The sequence below is a fragment of the Aplysia californica genome, unplaced genomic scaffold (genome assembly GCF_000002075.1).
Source record: "Aplysia californica isolate F4 #8 unplaced genomic scaffold, AplCal3.0 scaffold00046, whole genome shotgun sequence".
NCBI lineage: Eukaryota > Metazoa > Mollusca > Gastropoda > Aplysiida > Aplysiidae > Aplysia > Aplysia californica.
This window is the reverse complement of record NW_004797316.1, coordinates 470,966-488,722: the sequence shown is the minus strand read 5'-3', so window position 1 is coordinate 488,722 and position 17,757 is coordinate 470,966. Positions and strand designations below refer to the sequence as shown.

General features: G+C 41.5%; 2 protein-coding genes across 3 annotated transcripts in view; one reads left to right on the top strand and one right to left on the bottom strand.

The window, feature by feature from the left end:
• Nucleotides 1-7,346, top strand: part of LOC101860874 (nucleolar and coiled-body phosphoprotein 1) — a gene marked incomplete at its 5' end in the record, with an annotated part of 13,405 nt that extends 6,059 nt beyond the window's left edge. The window contains 4 exon segments of the mRNA XM_005092404.2: nt 1,361-1,453; nt 1,765-3,712; nt 4,507-4,606; nt 4,945-7,346. Coding sequence (XP_005092461.1) covers nt 1,361-1,453; nt 1,765-3,712; nt 4,507-4,577 — 2,112 coding nt within the window. The 3' untranslated portion in view covers nt 4,578-4,606; nt 4,945-7,346.
• The window catches only part of LOC101853226 (set1/Ash2 histone methyltransferase complex subunit ASH2), a gene marked incomplete in the record, with an annotated part of 112,975 nt that overhangs the window by 71,582 nt on the left and 23,636 nt on the right, over nt 1-17,757 (bottom strand). The window contains 4 exon segments of one of the 2 annotated variants that reach the window (XM_035968204.1): nt 9,402-9,598; nt 11,642-11,731; nt 16,095-16,172; nt 17,216-17,457. In XM_035968204.1, coding sequence (XP_035824097.1) covers nt 9,402-9,598; nt 11,642-11,731; nt 16,095-16,172; nt 17,216-17,457 — 607 coding nt within the window. 2 annotated transcript variants of the gene reach the window in all.

The following is a 17,757-nucleotide window of genomic DNA, read 5'->3' as shown; positions in this document are numbered from 1 at the left end:
ACACACACACACACACACACACACACACACACACTCTCTTTCAATCTCTTGTTCCCGCAAATTTATCGCAAGATCGTGACAGCGTGTCATGGTGGGAGAGAAATAAACCATGAACCGGATGAAGGCTCTTCCCCACTAGAAGACAAGAGAGCCTGTGGGTGTTGGGCAAAGCAGATAAGAACAAACCAGACTATCAGGAAGTGAAAATCGAAAGGCTGCGGTCTTCCCCAACCTAATGTTGCGCAAGTTGTCTTTCGAAGCAAAAAACAAGAAAGCTACATAAACATATTATGTATGTACTCGACCCCGACCCCGCCCCCGCGGGGAAAACCCCCCACCCAATTACGGAGCTTCGCCAATGACAAAGTTAATACCCCATACCACCGCTCCCCATTTCTACCGCGGGAAAAACAAACAAAAGGCTTCGCACATGATGAAGGTAATCACCCCCCCCCCCCGGTTTCGAAAAGTCACTTGCATACATGTGTAAATTCATAAAGACCCCTCGGGGCGGGGGCTACCGACTGAAATGTCTTTAAGACATTCCCAAAGGGAGGAAATTAACCATGTTCTTATGCACAGTAGAATTGTAATTGTAAATGGGCTGATTCATCAATGTCATGCTCATAATTGTGCCTGAACTTCAACAGAGAACTGCTGCTTTTAAAAATTATTTTGTATGTTTGTCACACTCTTGTGACCCGATATTTCCGGGGTGCCTTAATAGTCGAAGCAGACTTTGCGCTGTTGAAGCTAGAGAGGTGAGCAGAGTAAGCCTGATTCTCTGTGTAAGGACTTTTCTTTTGACATCCACCCCTTGGCGCTCATATGACCTTATGCAGCTGCGAGCGCCGTAACACCTCTACTAAAACTAAACAAATTCATAAAGTCATACGCCTCTATCCACACAATTCACATCATTTAGAAGGCGGCTCCTTTGAACAAGACTATCAAGATAATTTCAGGCTGAAAAGGATACACGTCCCAACAGAAAGACTGGCACTCGATACAAATTCTCCCCACACAAAAGTCTAACTCACGGCTTCTGTGTGCGACGGCGGAGCACCTAACCGCTACAGCACGGACGCCGGTAGCAAAAGCAAGACGAAACTGAAACTACAGAATGAAAGACAAGAAGTAGGACCTACAAGCGGTGCCCGCCTACTACCCTCTTCTTCCAACTGACATAGAAGTCATACATGTATTCATTTTTAGTGTAACTGCACATGAAAACAATGAGTTGGTACCGTACATAAAAAGATTTGTAACTCCCCCCCCCCCCCAATTGTTTGGAGTACAAAAAAAGTGTGTCCCCTGACCCAATAGTCGTTAACTCTCTTCTCATTAATTTTTTCCTCAGTATCGACGGCCGCAGGCACCCAGGAAGAAAGGACGACACAGCCGGGCGCCCAGAGCCATGACACAGTCCATGGAACAACTGGATGTGTTTGGGGTGAGTGGGGATGTCCACCCTTCCTCCCCCGGTGTGTGTGTGTGTGTGTGTGTGTGTGTGTGTGTGTGTGTGTGTGTGTGTGTCCGTACGTTTCTACCTTCATTGCATGTCTTAGACTTCTTGCGTATGTTATATCTCGTACGTTTCTGTTCCCCTTTCTCCCCCCCCCCTCCTATCTCAGACGCTCACTCGCACACACACACACACAAAACGTATCTAGAACATACCCACTAAATCCGGTCTGTGAAAACAATATAAGTAAATCTAATTTTTTTTTCTGAACTGTGTTAATATTTCTTTCTGTTTTACAGGAGTTAGCGGAGGAGGACGATGAACAATCCCCGTTGGAGGATTTGGCGCAGGAGAAAGCAGAACGACAGCCGCTGGTGGGGGCGGCACAGAAAGAGGAGAGTGACGAGAAAGAGGAGGAGGAGGTGACCATCCGTGACAACACGGACAAGAACCAGGACAAGCGAGACACCCGCTCCTCCATGCTGGCGGACATAGAGCAGACGCTGGCCTCCATGCACCTGCAGCAGGAGGAAGGGCAGCAGAAGCAGCAGGCCGATGGGGACGGGAAGGAAGACGCCAAGCCCACGCTCAGCCCCATCGCATCCGTCAGCTCGGAGGCTGCCAGTGTGGTCGCTGCGGCTACCTCCGCCGCCGGGGAGCTGACAAATGTGGAGGCTCCCTCCAACGACGTGTTCGAGGAATCAGCCACGTCGAAAAGCATTGAGGCGGCTGAGGGCGATAACATCGTCGTAGAGGTAAAAAGAGGAGATGGGGAAGACAAGGAGCAAGACACTGACGGTGAGGATAAACTGGCAAACGATAAGCCAGCAGTTGGAGCGAAAGGCAGTGATAAAGACTCCAATAATGCAGCATTGTTGCCTCCTGAAACGTCCGGGAAGGAGAAAGAGGAAGAGGGAAAAGAAGAGAGTAAAACTAAGGCAAAGGATGTCTCAGAGGAAAAGGGTCAGACAGCGGTCGAGGTTCAAAAAGCAAGTGCGGCGGAGACATCTGCAGCACAGAGCGAAGGGAAACAAGGTGATGATGACGGAGAAAATGAGGCCCCTTCCATACCTGTAGAAGCTCCCTTAACCAAAGTGTCCACACCGCCACAAGCTGCAAAAATCAGCAACACTGCTGAAAAAAGCCCAAATGCAGACCCCATTGTCCCTGTGTCAGAGGAAATGACCCGTTCCTCTGACCTTTCTACGGAAGCCACGCCTTCGTCCAGCGACATCCCCCATAAGGCCAAGGTTGGCCATGCGAAAGTGCCACCTAAAGTGAGTCCAAAACCCAGTCCGAAAGCCCGCGCGGCTGCAGAGGCAGTGGTTGCTCTAAGGCTATCTGGACTGGAGCAGGACTTAGGAGGACAAGGGGAAGCAGCAGTCTCAGGAGGCACCAGTGTTGTCGTGTCCACAGCTTCCCCATCCTCTGAGGCCAAAAAAGCTGGGGTTGAACACGTCAAGATCACCCCACTGGGCAACTCAGCGCTAAAAAACAATGACTCTGTCAAACCAGACAAAAACGAACCAGTAATAACATCAACAACGACGCTGAACTCAATGCCGCCAACAACTCCAGTCAAATCGTCAATCAAAGACAGCACAAATAAGTCCGCTTCGGACGCATTGACCAAAAGCCCCACACCTCACCAGCCAAAACAACCAGTCAGTGGAATACCCACGAAAAGCGGTGCAGGATCCAAACCCACATCCCCTGTGGTAAGCTCCCCGACTAGAGAGGCTCCTCCGCCCTCAAATGTGGCCACTCCAGGCATGAAAACAATTCAGACTCCGACCCCCAAGACCACTGACGCTACATCAAAGCCAGCAAACAAGGCAGAAGAAGATTCGGACTCGGGCGTTTCTGCTGCTCTCACCCCAAAACCTCAGCCCAACTCTGAGAAAACTCTGCCAGCAGCAAACAAAGGCGCTGCTGAGCAACAACAAACTGAAGACATTACAGACAAAGCAGAAAAAGCCGACACAAAAGAGCTCACGACACCCATAGTTGAGTCTAGTACAGAGGAGAAAAATTCTCAAGCAGAATCGCCAGTCAATAACTCTGAAGCACCCATAGCTGATAAACCAACTTCTCTGGCCCTTGCTGACGGCGATGAACCAGTTGATACAACTGCTGAGCAGAAACCTCAGCTAGAATCACCCTCAGAAACCAAAGACACTCCTGGCAGACAACGTCGAGAGTCTGACGAGGGCAAGGGGAAGCGCAGCAAAATCCCTTTGCGGGCCGGTGAGTGCACTTAGATCTAGTTCTTGATTGATCGATCGAAAATGCTTTGAGTCCCTGTCAAAACAGTTCAAATCATTTCGCCCCCCCCCCCCCCCCTCCTTGCAATTCGCAATCAAGATCAACTGCGGAATAGTTCTAGCAGAGCGCAATGTGGGATGTAGTGTGACTGCTGATAATTTAAAAAGTGGACTACTTCTACGCTCCCTGTCAGGGTCAACCTGGTCTGGGTGGGTTACAGCTTCATAGCAGACAGATGGAGATATATTTCAAGACAAACATAACTTCGCCACACCTGAATCTCGCATCTTCTATGAGCAACAGTCAAAAGCCCGACTAATACATTACAGACACCGGTCCAATCATTTCATTTTAGCGAAAGAAATCGGTTCGAAGCTTCATGAACATCTCCCTACATTGTCAACCTGTATCTTCATCTACTCCTGTTGTTATAAATACAAAAAGTCTTTAGCATAAAGAGCAGCACTTTCCATCTAATGGAAACAAGTATATTCAGCAAAGAGTGTTCTATAAGCAGACATTTCACTCGCTCCTCTTGTAAACATGTTTCTTTTCTTTCCCCAAAAAAACTACAAAAAACAAGCAGGTCAGCAGAAGTTCAAGTTATTGCAAAATGTTCTCCCCTTTCCATTGACACTTTAATAAAAGATAAGTTTCAGACATAGCTACCATACTTTTAGTCTGATAGTTTAAAAAATTGTTCAGAAACACCAAAAGTACAAAAAAGTAAATTTGTTAGTCAAAAATCATACGTAATTTGTCCTTGAACTCCCCAGGATCCAAGTCCAGATCTAGTCCCCCAAAGTCACCAAGTGAAGAGAAGCCAGAAGAATCAGAAAGCACATAGTAAAACAAAGGATCAAACGGAAAGCCAGAGTGAGTCCCTTAATTTTACACAAACAAAGACAATGAAAGTGTTGAGGAAAGCAGATATCCCCACAAGGGCAGAAATACATTTTATGACCAGTCGTTTCATAAAGAGAAATTCGCGGAATGATGTATTTTCATTTGGAAAAATTATATGTATTCATTGAAACAATTTTTATGAAAAGATACAAACAACTTTTTAATGTGGAGGATGATAGATGTTAGATAGGAAAAAAGGAGCAAACCACACCAGAGCACCCACTAATTACCCACATTTCCTTTATGTAAACACACAAAATTTCAAAGTGTTAATATTTGCGACGGCTATTTATTTATTTATTTTTCAGGTGAAAAAGCTACGCAGCATAATATCTGTACAGAGAGGGAGGTGGTCCCAATGTCTGAGAGACAAGACTAGAGATGAAATATCATGGATTGGGAGACGTTTGACCTCGGACTGAAGGCTCAAGCTGCATAGATAAAACAACTAGCCTTCAAATCAGTTGACTGATAGCGCTGCTTGTAGTTCAAATTGTTGTACTAGTTTCCTGTGAAAGGAGTCATACTGCACTTAATTGTATAATGATGTGCATATACTGTAAAAGGTTGGGGTTTTTTTTGTATTTTTTTTCTTCTGAAGACTTAATTTCTGCCATCATGAAGAAAGGAAACAGACAATGCTTGTAACAAAAACGCTGAGATTTTTGCAAAGCCACTCTCGTAAGTGTAGCATGCATGTACATGTGACACATCTAAAAAAACCAATTGCACAGATTAAGTAAGGAAAAATTAAAACCAGTCACAGAGCAGACGTTTTGATCTATATTTTATAGTTAATGAAGAAGCATATGTGCTTCGAAATGTGAATAGACTTTAAAAACAATACACCTTCCATCCAGTCTGGATAAAATACAAACACTGAAATTCACAATTAAAAATCTAAAACATTTGCTCTCTGACACAATAAGACAAAAGTGTTGTAAAAATAAGTTGTTTTTTTTGGGAGGGGGGGGGGGGGGGATCCATCTATTTAACAGTATTAACAGATTTTAAACATTTCAACAGTAATTTGGCTATGGAGGAATCATCCACACCTTGAGTGGTTTACAACAAAGAGGATCCACCCTACAAGGGGGTACACTCTAGAGACGATTTTGGAGGGGGAGGGGTAGGAACATTGTGAGAATAGACAAGTTCATCACAACGAATTTCAATACAGACATAATGTTTGCTCTTCTTAGTAATGTAAGTCAAAATACCATTGCTACCTTGTTGAGTTTGAGTTTTGAGTAAACAAAAGCACATCGACACAACAATGGTCATTTAGAGCTAGGAAAAAGTAAGACAGGCAGACAGAAACAACGGAAGGAAGGTAGAGAAGTAGCACCTACCAGCCGCGACCCCCAACAACCCACTGAACCTTGTTGGAGAATGAGAGAATTTATCAGTGAGAAGAAGGACTCCCTTGACTAGTACAGATTGAGGCCTGATAGACGAAGTGTGAGCTCTAAATCTCGGTGCCTTCTTGCCAAGTTACGGAGAAGAAAAAGGTCTTGACTAGAGATGTCTTTTGCATGTTAGGGCTCAGTGACTTTTGCATGTGAAGTATAGGAATGTACATATCTTACAGCCATCAACTTATCTTTATTTATTACATGCATGTCAGGATGGAAGATGGAAGAAAGGGAGAAAAATGGGAAGAAATGTAGTCTGCAAGAAGGAGATGGGTAGAAAGACTTCTTCATCTTGTATAATTAGCCAAGAAAAGTAACAGTGAACTATATGGTGAGAATCTGAACAGCTTTTCACATAAGTGAGCGAGTGGTACTTGTTTGAACGTTGACTTTAGGAGTTCCAGCCCTGATTGGTCTATACTCATTTTAGTTGGCATTTAAGTCTTTAAAAAAAAAATCTCTTTTTGATATTGAACTGCATGTACTTGAAATGTCCGATGTACTTTATTGAGCTATTCTCTCATTACCAAACAGCTATCAACTTATATGCACATCTTCCAACCAACATTTCATCTGTGTAAAACTTTAACAACATGGCTGCCTTGAAGAAAAAAGGCAGGTACTTGGTTTTTTACTAAAACTGATGACGATGGTGACTGCCGTTGAAAATCAACATACACAAAGTATGAAAAAGACCTGTATATCTGTGTTTGAGCTTTGCACAGAAAAACTAAAGAGGAGAAATACACGACTGACAGTTCAACTACTTGGAAGATGCACACATAATTTGATATTCCTCATTCATATTGTATACATATTTTGCAGTCAGCAAATCTGTTTTTTCACTGTAAACTTTCATGTAAGAGGAAGAGGAGATGAAGCAATACAGTATCAGTTTGCTTTGACTGGTATTAGCTGGAGGAACACAACAAATAACTTTGAATGCCTCCAGACATGAAAACACTTCTACTAACTGCCTTATTTTCTGCTGTTCTGTATACATATATGCAATTTTCTCAAAGACTTATCATGTACTTAAGTGCCTTGCTATTTGATTGTTGTCATTTTACTGCTAACTGCTTCTTTTCATCTTTTGTAAACTGTTGCACAAGTGATTCTGCCTTCTACTGCAGTCTTCTTTCACTCAAAAATGAGGAAATCCAGGTAAAAAAAAAAAAATTCAAACAAAAAAACAAAGCTATTTACATGTAACTAACAATATTTACATTTTTTGGGTAACAAATTATTTGTACACTCAATAAATGTCTCATTCAAATAAACTCTCTTGCATTAAATTTCTTGCTCCTCCAGGTGATTTTGGTATAGATTTTTAGAAAAGCCCTTATTCAGTGGTTGCCAACTAATAGCTCACACCTCAGGTGACAATAAAAACATGATTTTATGCGAATATGTTATTGAAGGGACTTCGAAGGGAAGTATTCTAAACTACAGTTAAAATTGTCCATGACAGCCACCCATTGTTGAGGAGAAAAGAAGTTTGACGGCATAGTCAGAGTCATTAAACTATAAAAAAAGCAAGGGGGAAATGGGAAGTGGTAGTTTGTGCCAGTGATCGTCTTGGACAGGTGGAGGTGGTTTTTAGAACAAGTTTAAAAAAAAAAAAGTTTTAATAAGAGTTTTTACGGCACTTGCAACACAATAAGGTCATATAAGTGTCGAAGATTAGAGGTGTCACAAGAGAGTAACAAACACAAAATAGTAAGAGGGGAGATAAGGACGATAGATGTTTGATAGGAAAGAAGGAGCAAACCACACCAGAGCACCCGCCAACCACCCATAGAGCAAGTTTAGTTGTATTCTGTCTGATTTCATTGACTGTTGTGAACCACCTTGCAACAGATCAGCAGAGCTCACCCAATGGTATAAAGTTTTCTTAAGCTGAGCAATCACAGACAACAGCCATCATAATCATGGCATAGCCCTCTCACACTGTCTGCCTGCCATGAAATGGCTGGGCACCTGCTTTCCTCATTGTGCAATTATGTCTTGCACTATGTCCCTATGTCTTTTTCTCCCTGGCAAAGTTGCAATTTGAAGTAGTGAAAGAGGACATGTGGTGTTTCCATCAGTTCCTAGTGAAATTAGTAATTTCTTACACTAGCACAGGAACCATCATGCTATTAGATAAAGTTAGATGAAGTTGTCAATTTTGATCTTGCACTTGAGAGCGATAATTATATAGGAAAAAATTTGGTTCCGCATTGCCAGTAAGCTTAAAGGATTGTGCTTTTACCCTGTGTGCTATCCGTCAGTGACCACATGAGATGCTAAATGAGCTGGAAAAGTTGATCATGGCCTTCTTACAGTAAACATCAATCTTTATGCACAAAAACAAAACTTCACTCATGTTGAGTGGAAGCTGAATTTGTCAGACACAGAGAGGGCTATTTTATTTGGAGTGAGGGGAAGCACTTCCACATAATAACGGCCGCTTAGTGCAAGAAAAAAACAAGCTAGACAGAAACAACAGAAAGAAAGAAAAGAAAGATCTCCAAGTGATGGCCTCCAAGGGAGATAAATAGACACACAATTTTATGGAAATTAAAGGCTGGATATATAATGCGAATTGATAGCCTACAATGGGGAATTATTGCCAGCACCCTTGACCCAAGAAGCAGGAATGTCAGCACAAATACGTTATATATACGTTATATATAACTCCCCAAAAAGGCCAGATACAAACAAACACAAAAAAAGTGTCTTATTAAGAAGCTCATCAAAGAAAAGAAGTCGCATATTTGGGTGTAATACATACATGGACAGAGTAGTCAGTAAGACGTAAAATGTAATGCATAAAGGGAAAAATTGCTGAGCATAACAGCAGACACACAAAAGTCAAGATTGAATAGTATTTGCAATAGCCCTCAAACAGACCCTGATTTAACACAATGAATTTCATGCAAAGCTTTTTGTCCGGTATGCAGCTAACAAAAAGGACACATTTTAGGTCACATGTAACTAATTATTTTTGCTATACACATTTGGCATGTGGTGTACCCCTTAATTTTACAGAGAGGAAACCAGTAATGCAATAAGGACTCAGACTTATGAAGTGAAGGCATTCTGAATGCTAAATCTGGGGAGGGCGGGGGGAGAAGGGGAGAGTTATGTAGTTGGGTAGACAAAAAGAGGTAATGTGTATATTATCACACCATGTGGAGATGCCTAGACAAAAAGTTATGAGGAAAGGGGTCCCAAGTAGGAATTACAGCAAATCGGTCAGCAAAGTAGATAAATCCCATTAAGCTGTATATTAATTTTGATTTGAAGCTTTTATTCAGTTGCATGTTTCCTATAGATAAAAACACCTTTGCACAATAAAAACTCACTCTGTCTTTGAAGGTCTGCGGCAGCAACATGGTAGCATCATCAGGTTTTGGGAGGCTGATGTAGAGGCCGAGAACGTCCCCCTGTCCATAGCCTCCATCATGGTAGTGATGTCCCTTAGACTGGTGAAAGGCTGTACCCTTGCGAGAGCGCCACGAGTAACTGAACTTGTCGTAACCACATGGAGCCTGTAGATTTCCTGTCACAAAGCAAAACAAATGCTAGTTATAGATAGTAGTTGTAGATATCGACACAACTAAGGTCATTTCAGGAGGCACGCTGCTTCAACCTTGCCTGTTGGGGGCTAACCTAGGCTTAGAGGCAAGCAACATCAAAGCTGACACTCAGATAATCAATTTTAAAAAACCCTCCACAAATGAACTCATGTCTTCTGTGTGTGACAGCGAATCACCTGACCGCTTCACCAAAGATACCAGTACGCTTAACAGGAAGGCTTGACCATAATAACAAAAACTTTCAGGAAATTCATTTGGGGAAATTCTGGCAACTCTGTTCTAATAACACATTACATTGGAATTGTAGTTCACCAACAACACTAGGACCATAAACACTGTGTCAGCTTAAGAAGATATCAAAATTATACCAGGGAACACTCTAAAAAAACAGATGGAAAAAAAAAATCTGGGCGGAAAGACACTGATTTGTCAGCAGTCTGTAATGAACAACCAAGCAAAAGTTGCCCACAACATACATGGAAATCATGTGTAAACAGTGACTGCTGAAAAATATTTCATGTTATTTCTTGTCCCGAAAGCCTGACCATAAAAGGTATCAAATTTCACCAAAAATCACTAAAACTAAAACACCCTAGTACGGCAACATTTCATAAATCGGAAAGTTAAAGTGCCTCTGTATAGCCACGTTCCTGCTGAAGGCTCACTAAAATTCCTTTGGCTGACCTGTTCACTCAACAGTACCAATTCAGGGACATTCAGCATTACTTCATTTAGAACTTCATGGTTGCTACAATAATGAACCTGAGGGTACACCCTGACAACAAATTACCATTCTGCAGCCAGCTCATCGAGAGGCCTGGCATCTTATGAAAACTTTCCATCCCGTCAGAAAAATACCAACAACACCATTCTGAGCAAACCATACCACACTACGCCCAAGTGGGGAGTGAGAAACTTGAACTGAACAACATTGTAGGGCTACAAATGAATCTTTGGCAGTCAACTAGAGGTCATGGTGTCAAGGAGAGAAAAAAGACCTGATAAAAATCAAAATCACACAGACACAAAAGGGTATTAAGCAGCAACTTAAAGGGGCAGGTTGAGACTTTATTGTCATTTTACAAAAAGAAGAAAGTCAAAACAGAAGACAAATTATAAAGTGAGTTACTCATAGGAATCAAACTGGAAATTGTTGCTTTCTAACAGTAACTCACTTTATCTGGGCTGATATGACAAGAAAAAAAAACCCCAATCAGGACGCAAAGCAGCAAATTATTATCCTGGCTTAGCAAAACAACGAGCTGTCGTATCTTTTGAGCTTGACGATTTACATGACACTACATCTTTTGCAACTCATCTAGAAACACAGACCAGGAGGCAAAAGAATAAAGTCACAACCTGAATAAAACAGGGATGCCACTTAACTTTTTAAAAAATAGCTGAAAATCCACGCGCCACGGTCTCGCTAACATATATATATTTGAATATCAATTTGAAACCCAAAGGGTGTACACAGAGAGAAATGACAGACAAACAAAAACAATGGGTGTATAAAGAAAAAAATGACAAACATTTAAAGTAAAATAGATTAGATGTACTTAACAAGACGGAATCTTTTGTTGTGTGTGTGTTTTTTGGTTTTTTTTCCAACTGTAGATTCTATCTCGACCTCAATAATAACGGATAAAACTTTCCAAATGTATGAAAAACTTTAGAGTCTCATTAGATCAGATCATACGCAACTGTGCAACCAAATAATAATGATTGTAATCATCAAATGCACAGCATATATTTTCTATTCACCTGTGAATTAAATAAATTTTTTTTCCCATTTTCAATGTCACAGTCCTTTGGACTCATATAAAAGGGACAAATACCTATCACATCAAAATAATATGGCGTTAGACTAAATAAAAAGCTTCATCTAGTACCAGATTTTAAGCAGTTCCTAAATTTTCATAAACATGAAATACACACATATATATGCAAGCATAAAATACCTTGAAAAAGAAAGTTAACACTTGAATGGATAACAGTCTTCTCACCTAATGAAAGTGACCAGCCGAGTCTGGTGGCTGCTTCGTTGACCATCTCATCCACACGTACTTCAAAGTACCAGTTGCCATAGTTGACACCTGTCAAACAAAAAAGGGTGAAAATGCAACAGGAAAAGAAGTTAGTAAATTATTGACGGTGTCTGAGGTGGTATGTTCTTTCTGAAAGTAACATATGCCCGCTGTCTGAAAGTATATGTAATTTTTTTTTTTCCCACTGAGAGCTTAAAGTTTATTACCAGAGATATTTCATTTATTACTAAGGCTACATGAACAAATTCTATGTCTAACAGACACCTGCCTAAGACAATTACCTGTACAAATGACTACATTCCATCTCCTTACTTGCATTTTAAAAATATTATTGTCAATGTCCAAGATGTCCACCTGTCTAAGATAACCACTTTTATTCTCTCAAATGGGTGGTCACCAGGGAAAATTTTGACTGTATCGCTGAAGCCAGCTCAAATGGACTGATACTTTCAAATGGATTGATACTCTATAAAACTTATTTTCTAAAGAGTTGATGGTGCAAGATCAGAAAACAACATACACATTGATCAAAGGTGGTAAAACCAAACAAAACAATGAGGAAAACTTTGCATTGGCAGATACACAACTTTCATCTCTTTTCCTCTCATTGTAATCTGATAGAAAAGTATTTACAATCTGTCCACACAATTAGGAACATTTAGATGATGGGTTGTTTCAACCCTGCCTGTCAAGGGTCTTTTCTTCTTCCTTCCTGATTGCTTCACACTTGAAGAGCAGTGCCTATCATATACTGGGCCATCCTGTTAAGTTCCTCTATTGGCCTGTACAGCTTCTCCTGTCAGGGGTGACCCTGGGCGGAGTAGAATACAGTATCCCGAGCAGGTAGTGGGAGACACTCTTTGAAATTACTTCCTTTCTTGGGAACATAGCTGCCATTCAGGAATTTCAAAAAAGGAGAAATTTCACGCGTCACAAAGGCGTGCGCGTGCTCTCCGAAATCCTGAGTAAAACCAGTGATATCCAGAGGCAATATAATCTTGGAACATCTCTGTTTTTGGAAGGGAAAAGCGTCATATTGTTAACCATACTGTAGACTATTTGAAAAAAAAAAATCACCCCCAAGACACTAAGTTGACTAACAAGCATTTGACCCAGCTTGGTGACCAAAAAAAAAAACCAGTGTTTTTTTTTGCCCACTAGTGTCTCATAAAAAGATTTCTTTCACTTTAAACTTGTGCAATGATGTAGAGTAGTACCGTACTGGAATAATTATGAAGGCAAACACTGGTGAAACACCTTTGCCACTGTAGATCTACGATATTTCTTTATAGTAGCACCAAACACACAAGTGCAGCGCCTGGCTTGTTCAAATTTCCAATGAACTGTTGAAGTCGCACACAGCCTGCTTCTCTCTCAATCCAGTTCCATTTATTTTTGTATTCTGCATCAATTTCTCTCGAATTTCCGCCGTTTTCAATGACAACTCGGCTTGAAATCATACCGATGCTCGATCGACAGTCGACACTGTCGCTCCACAATAAACAATGTGAAACTAGGCACAGAACGGAAGTAGGAAGCTACAGGCGGACATGCGCAAGCCGCGCTTTCGTTGTGTAAAAAAAAGTATCGCAATATGCGACCGAGCGCAGTTCAGCGGAAAAAGGAGGAAAGGAGCGGGAAAAGCTAGATGAAGTGAGGGTAGCGGAGTTTCCGCTATTTAGCGGGAAAGTGGCAGCTATGTGGGAATTGAACTTACGTCTGGGGGCTCTCGTGGCCTAGAGGTCAAGGTGTTCGCCTCTCATTCAAAGGTCCCGGGTTCATATCCGGGTAGCTGCGGAAACATTTTCTTCTCTAAAATTGTCTCTTCATCTCCTTTCCGGTTCTCTAGCAATATTCTGTCGTCTGCTTGCGTCTCAAACTTTCTGCCCCCACCCCCTCACTTCCTTTGCCCCACCCCTCTGTGCTCTGGACTCTTTCTGAGGTCTTTCCATAGCTTCTCCTTGGTTCCTTTTACTGCTCACGGCGTCCGAAATTCCGTCTCAGCGATCTTTTAGTTAGTCCGGGCCCCCCGCGGTAGGCCATAAATTAGCGGCAGGTGACCTGCAATTTCACGCGTCAAGTTGGGGATTGACCGGGGTCAACTCGTGCACAGCGCTGTCCTATCTTGTCCTTATCAGAATGCGTTTCTTCCCCTAATTTCATGAGCCGTAAAATGATGCTCATTCTACCCCTAGAATCTATTTCTTCACCAATTCCGCTTCGTCTACGTCTTCTTGATATCTTGAGAAAGTTTCAACAGTCTACATTGATTCGTTTGGGAATAATAACAGTTTTAAATTGTGAGTGTTAAGTGATCGGAAGCGCCGTTAATAATGTTATCTCTTCGAATTTAATTACAAATCATTCGAGAATGGAACAATGGTCTTTATTTCTGTTTTCGCGGTGTGATAGCCATCAAATCATATTTTCTAATGATGTGAATTTTGTTTTTCCAGCACTTTGCAGTGACTGGCAATCAGTTATTGAATTGTGTTCCTAAGTAAAAATCGTTAAACTGCAATGGGTCAGTCACACATATGAGAGGCATATAGTCTCTGAATGAACTTTGTCGGGTGTGTTGGCGTTTAAATTTAACTGTCAAACAAAAAAAGTACAGAAAGCCCCGATTATGTAAGACAATGACAGGAGATATTCTCTTGGTTTATGGGATTGATGTGAGGGACGAAAATGAACAGTCGTATTCCGCTAACATTTGTGTCAAGTGTTTTGCCACGATTTCAACTATCAAACGGAGATATGGTGTTACGTCACGTCAATTCATGCCGCAAAAAAGCAGTTGACACTAGTAGAAACATGTGGTGTGCGTTTGACAATAGCATAAATGTGATTTCCTTCTCCGTTTTGTCGGTACCGCTTAGGTGGCTGCATACAAAGATCCATTTCAAGCTAACATTGTAAAACACCCCAAGCATACCTCCCTCCATCCCCATGTATGCAAGGAACTAACAAACACAATTTGTACAGAAACAAGAAAATACTCCCGCGAAACTGCAAAAATTGAGGAAGCAAGTGGACTGGAAGCAATATTCAATCTTCTCAATGAAAGATTTAGCCATGTTTACACTGCAATATCACATCTCAAACCAGTCAAACAATTTTCACTTCCACAAATCTTCTTAGCAATCGACAATTACATGTCCGCATTCAGACGCTATTTCCCCGAAGCCACACATATCATAGCAACACTGTATTCCACACATACAACAACACATGTTTGCTCTCGGGCTTTTAGGAGAACAGGACACAGAAAGCAGCCACCAAGCGATCTCAAAACTGGAAGCCAGAGCACGAAAGATCTCAAACCAGATAGACATAATGCGTTTTATTTTTTGTGTAGCATCTCCTGCAAATAGCTCCCTCATTGCGTGCTGCTGGATATGTTTAGAAAGAAAAATTGTATAAATTTATAGTTTTATTCTGTACATGTTCATTTTGTGAAAAGAAATCGGTGCTGTATATTGAAGATACGTCTATATCATTATTCAGGAGGGTACACAATCCATTGGATACAAAAAGTCATGAATGCAGGGAAGCGTTTTGGCTATCATGCTCATGACAAGTTCCATGTTCGTGCTGGAAACCAAATTTTGAGTGAGTCAATTTGTAAACACATTTTCCTGTCTTACGTGGCAGTTTTGTAAATATTTATCGTTAGGCTTATAAGTTATTAGCCATTCAATATGTGTTTGCTGTTTTGACTAACTTTAAATAGACATACATTTTAAGAGCATCTAACTCAAAAACGTGAGCAGCCATGGTATTGCTATTTCATACCAATAAAGAGGTTTAGTTGCTTTTTCTAAAGAACAAAGTTGTGTTCACGTATGATATTTTTTGTTTGTGTAAGACGATAAAACATGTGTTGAAAAATTCATTTCACCGGCTACCGACGTAGGTAGCGGGAGGGCGGGTTAGTGACCTCTGGGTGACCGGCCCGCCGTGACCCGGTCACTCCATCGCCGATCCAACTAAAAGGCACTGTTCGTACGCCGTGTGCTGTCTTTCAGCCACACCCCTTCTCGGAGGTCCTGTGTGGAAGGAGAGCACGTTAAAGATCCCTCGGTGGTCCGAAATTGATAAGAGTTGGCTTCGGCCGTCACCTGCACAAAATTCAAAATTTCCTACCACCTAAAAATGTTAAGTATGTCCTGTGTGCTCATAATACGACCTGATGCAGTTGTGAGCGCCGTAAAACACTTACAAAAAAAAAAAAAGAACTTAAGTCTTTTGAGTACTCTCAAAGCATAATAATGTAATAACTGCCATACTTCATTAGAAGGTAGGTAAAAAAATTAACAGAAGCAAAAAAGAAACAGATAAAACCAGAGCGCCCACCGCCCATCCGATGGCAGACATAAAAATTACAACAGTGAACAGTAGAGATATTCACCATGAGATGCCCTGATCATACTGTAGCCTTTTTCCCCGGTCACTGTCAAGCGGTCATCAGACACCTTCAGTTGTGGGGCTGTAAAAGTCAGTAAAAACAAGCCATCAGGACAATCAAAACAAAGCTGTAGCACATTGTACTAATTTACTGACCACTGGCATCTACTGACTCTGATACACTACAGAACTTTGACGGCATTTAAATTTAAAAAACCTTCCTAAAAACTCACTTCCTGAGAATCCTTTCCATTCATTGGTCCCAAAATTTTAGAAATAGTGATATCTGGCGATGGTCAAAGCAAAAATCAACAGAAGCTGTGATCAGAAAGAGGCAATGGAAGCTGGTTGAGCATTTTTTTATGCTCCATAAAGACCCTGGCTATGTCACATGCCACCTGTAGAGAGAAAGAGGTCCACCAAGAAACAAAAAATGAACAGCTCCAATGACTGAACTAGGAATATTTAGTGACTTGGGGTAGGAAAATGAGCAAGGCCCAGAACATGGTATTTAAAAGAGATATTGTTTGTGGCCTAAGCTCCTGCTGGAAAGAAGAAGGCTTCGGATGACGATGATGATGATGATGAAAGCCAGAAACTGAAAAGCAACAGAACAAGGGTCAGATCCACACTATTGATTAGAAGAAAGACAAACTAGATCTCCAAAACAGCATAGGTCACATTTAATCATTTTCTTAACCCCTGCGTGACTTATATGACGTACATCATTTGTCATTTATTCTTATACGGCGGAAGAGTCAAGATGCTGCTGTGACATACGACGTTTGTCATGCCTTGTGGATCATAGGTTGTATTCTACATACTGCTTCTGTTAGATGCATTTTGCAAAACTAATCGCAGATTCACATTCAGCAAAATTTTTTTCGTACAAAGAAATCTTTTTCTCTTAGACATAGCTAGTAGAAAATTCAAACCGGGTCTAAATATAGGAAACTGACCACTAAATCTAGCACTACTCTGTGACTATGGGAATTCAAAACTGTGCCTGATGAAGCACGAACTGACCCTGTGTCACAAAGGGGTTTAGCTGTAGTGCAGTTAAAGTACACAGCAATCCAGAACAGCACAGGCCACATGTCCCTATCCTCTCGAGCTTCAACTTACCTCTGTCATGTAGAGCCAAAAGCACATCCTGTCCCTGCATACAACGGTAGAGGTAGCCAGGTATAGGCTTGCCAGCCCACTCCACACTCTCATCAAAAGCCTGTCTGTTTGGGGCGTGCGGGTCTGTCTCGGCCAGGATGTAGCGATAACCATCTTTGTTGAACGGGTGCTCCAAGGGGTACCCGTGAGCGGGCAGCTTGAGGGAGGTGCTACTGTCACTGCGGAGGGAATGATGATAACGTCTGACAGAAAGCGGGAGCATCGCACTTCAGAGTTCACTCATCAATAAGTTTTAACATCTAGGTATGCTTCAACATACAGAAAACCATTTTATGAAAGAACATTCCCTTTTTTTCTTAACTTCCTTTTCCAACATTTGAGAAACGAAGGCCTTGAACGTCTTGCTCCTTTGCCATTCAATTGTCCATTCCGACTTTATGTAGTATTTGTAGAATAAACTGGCATTTCTAAAAAAAATGCCTCATTCATATACTATTCACCACCCCTCCTGGACTCAGAGGTAGTAGACAAGACATTTTTCA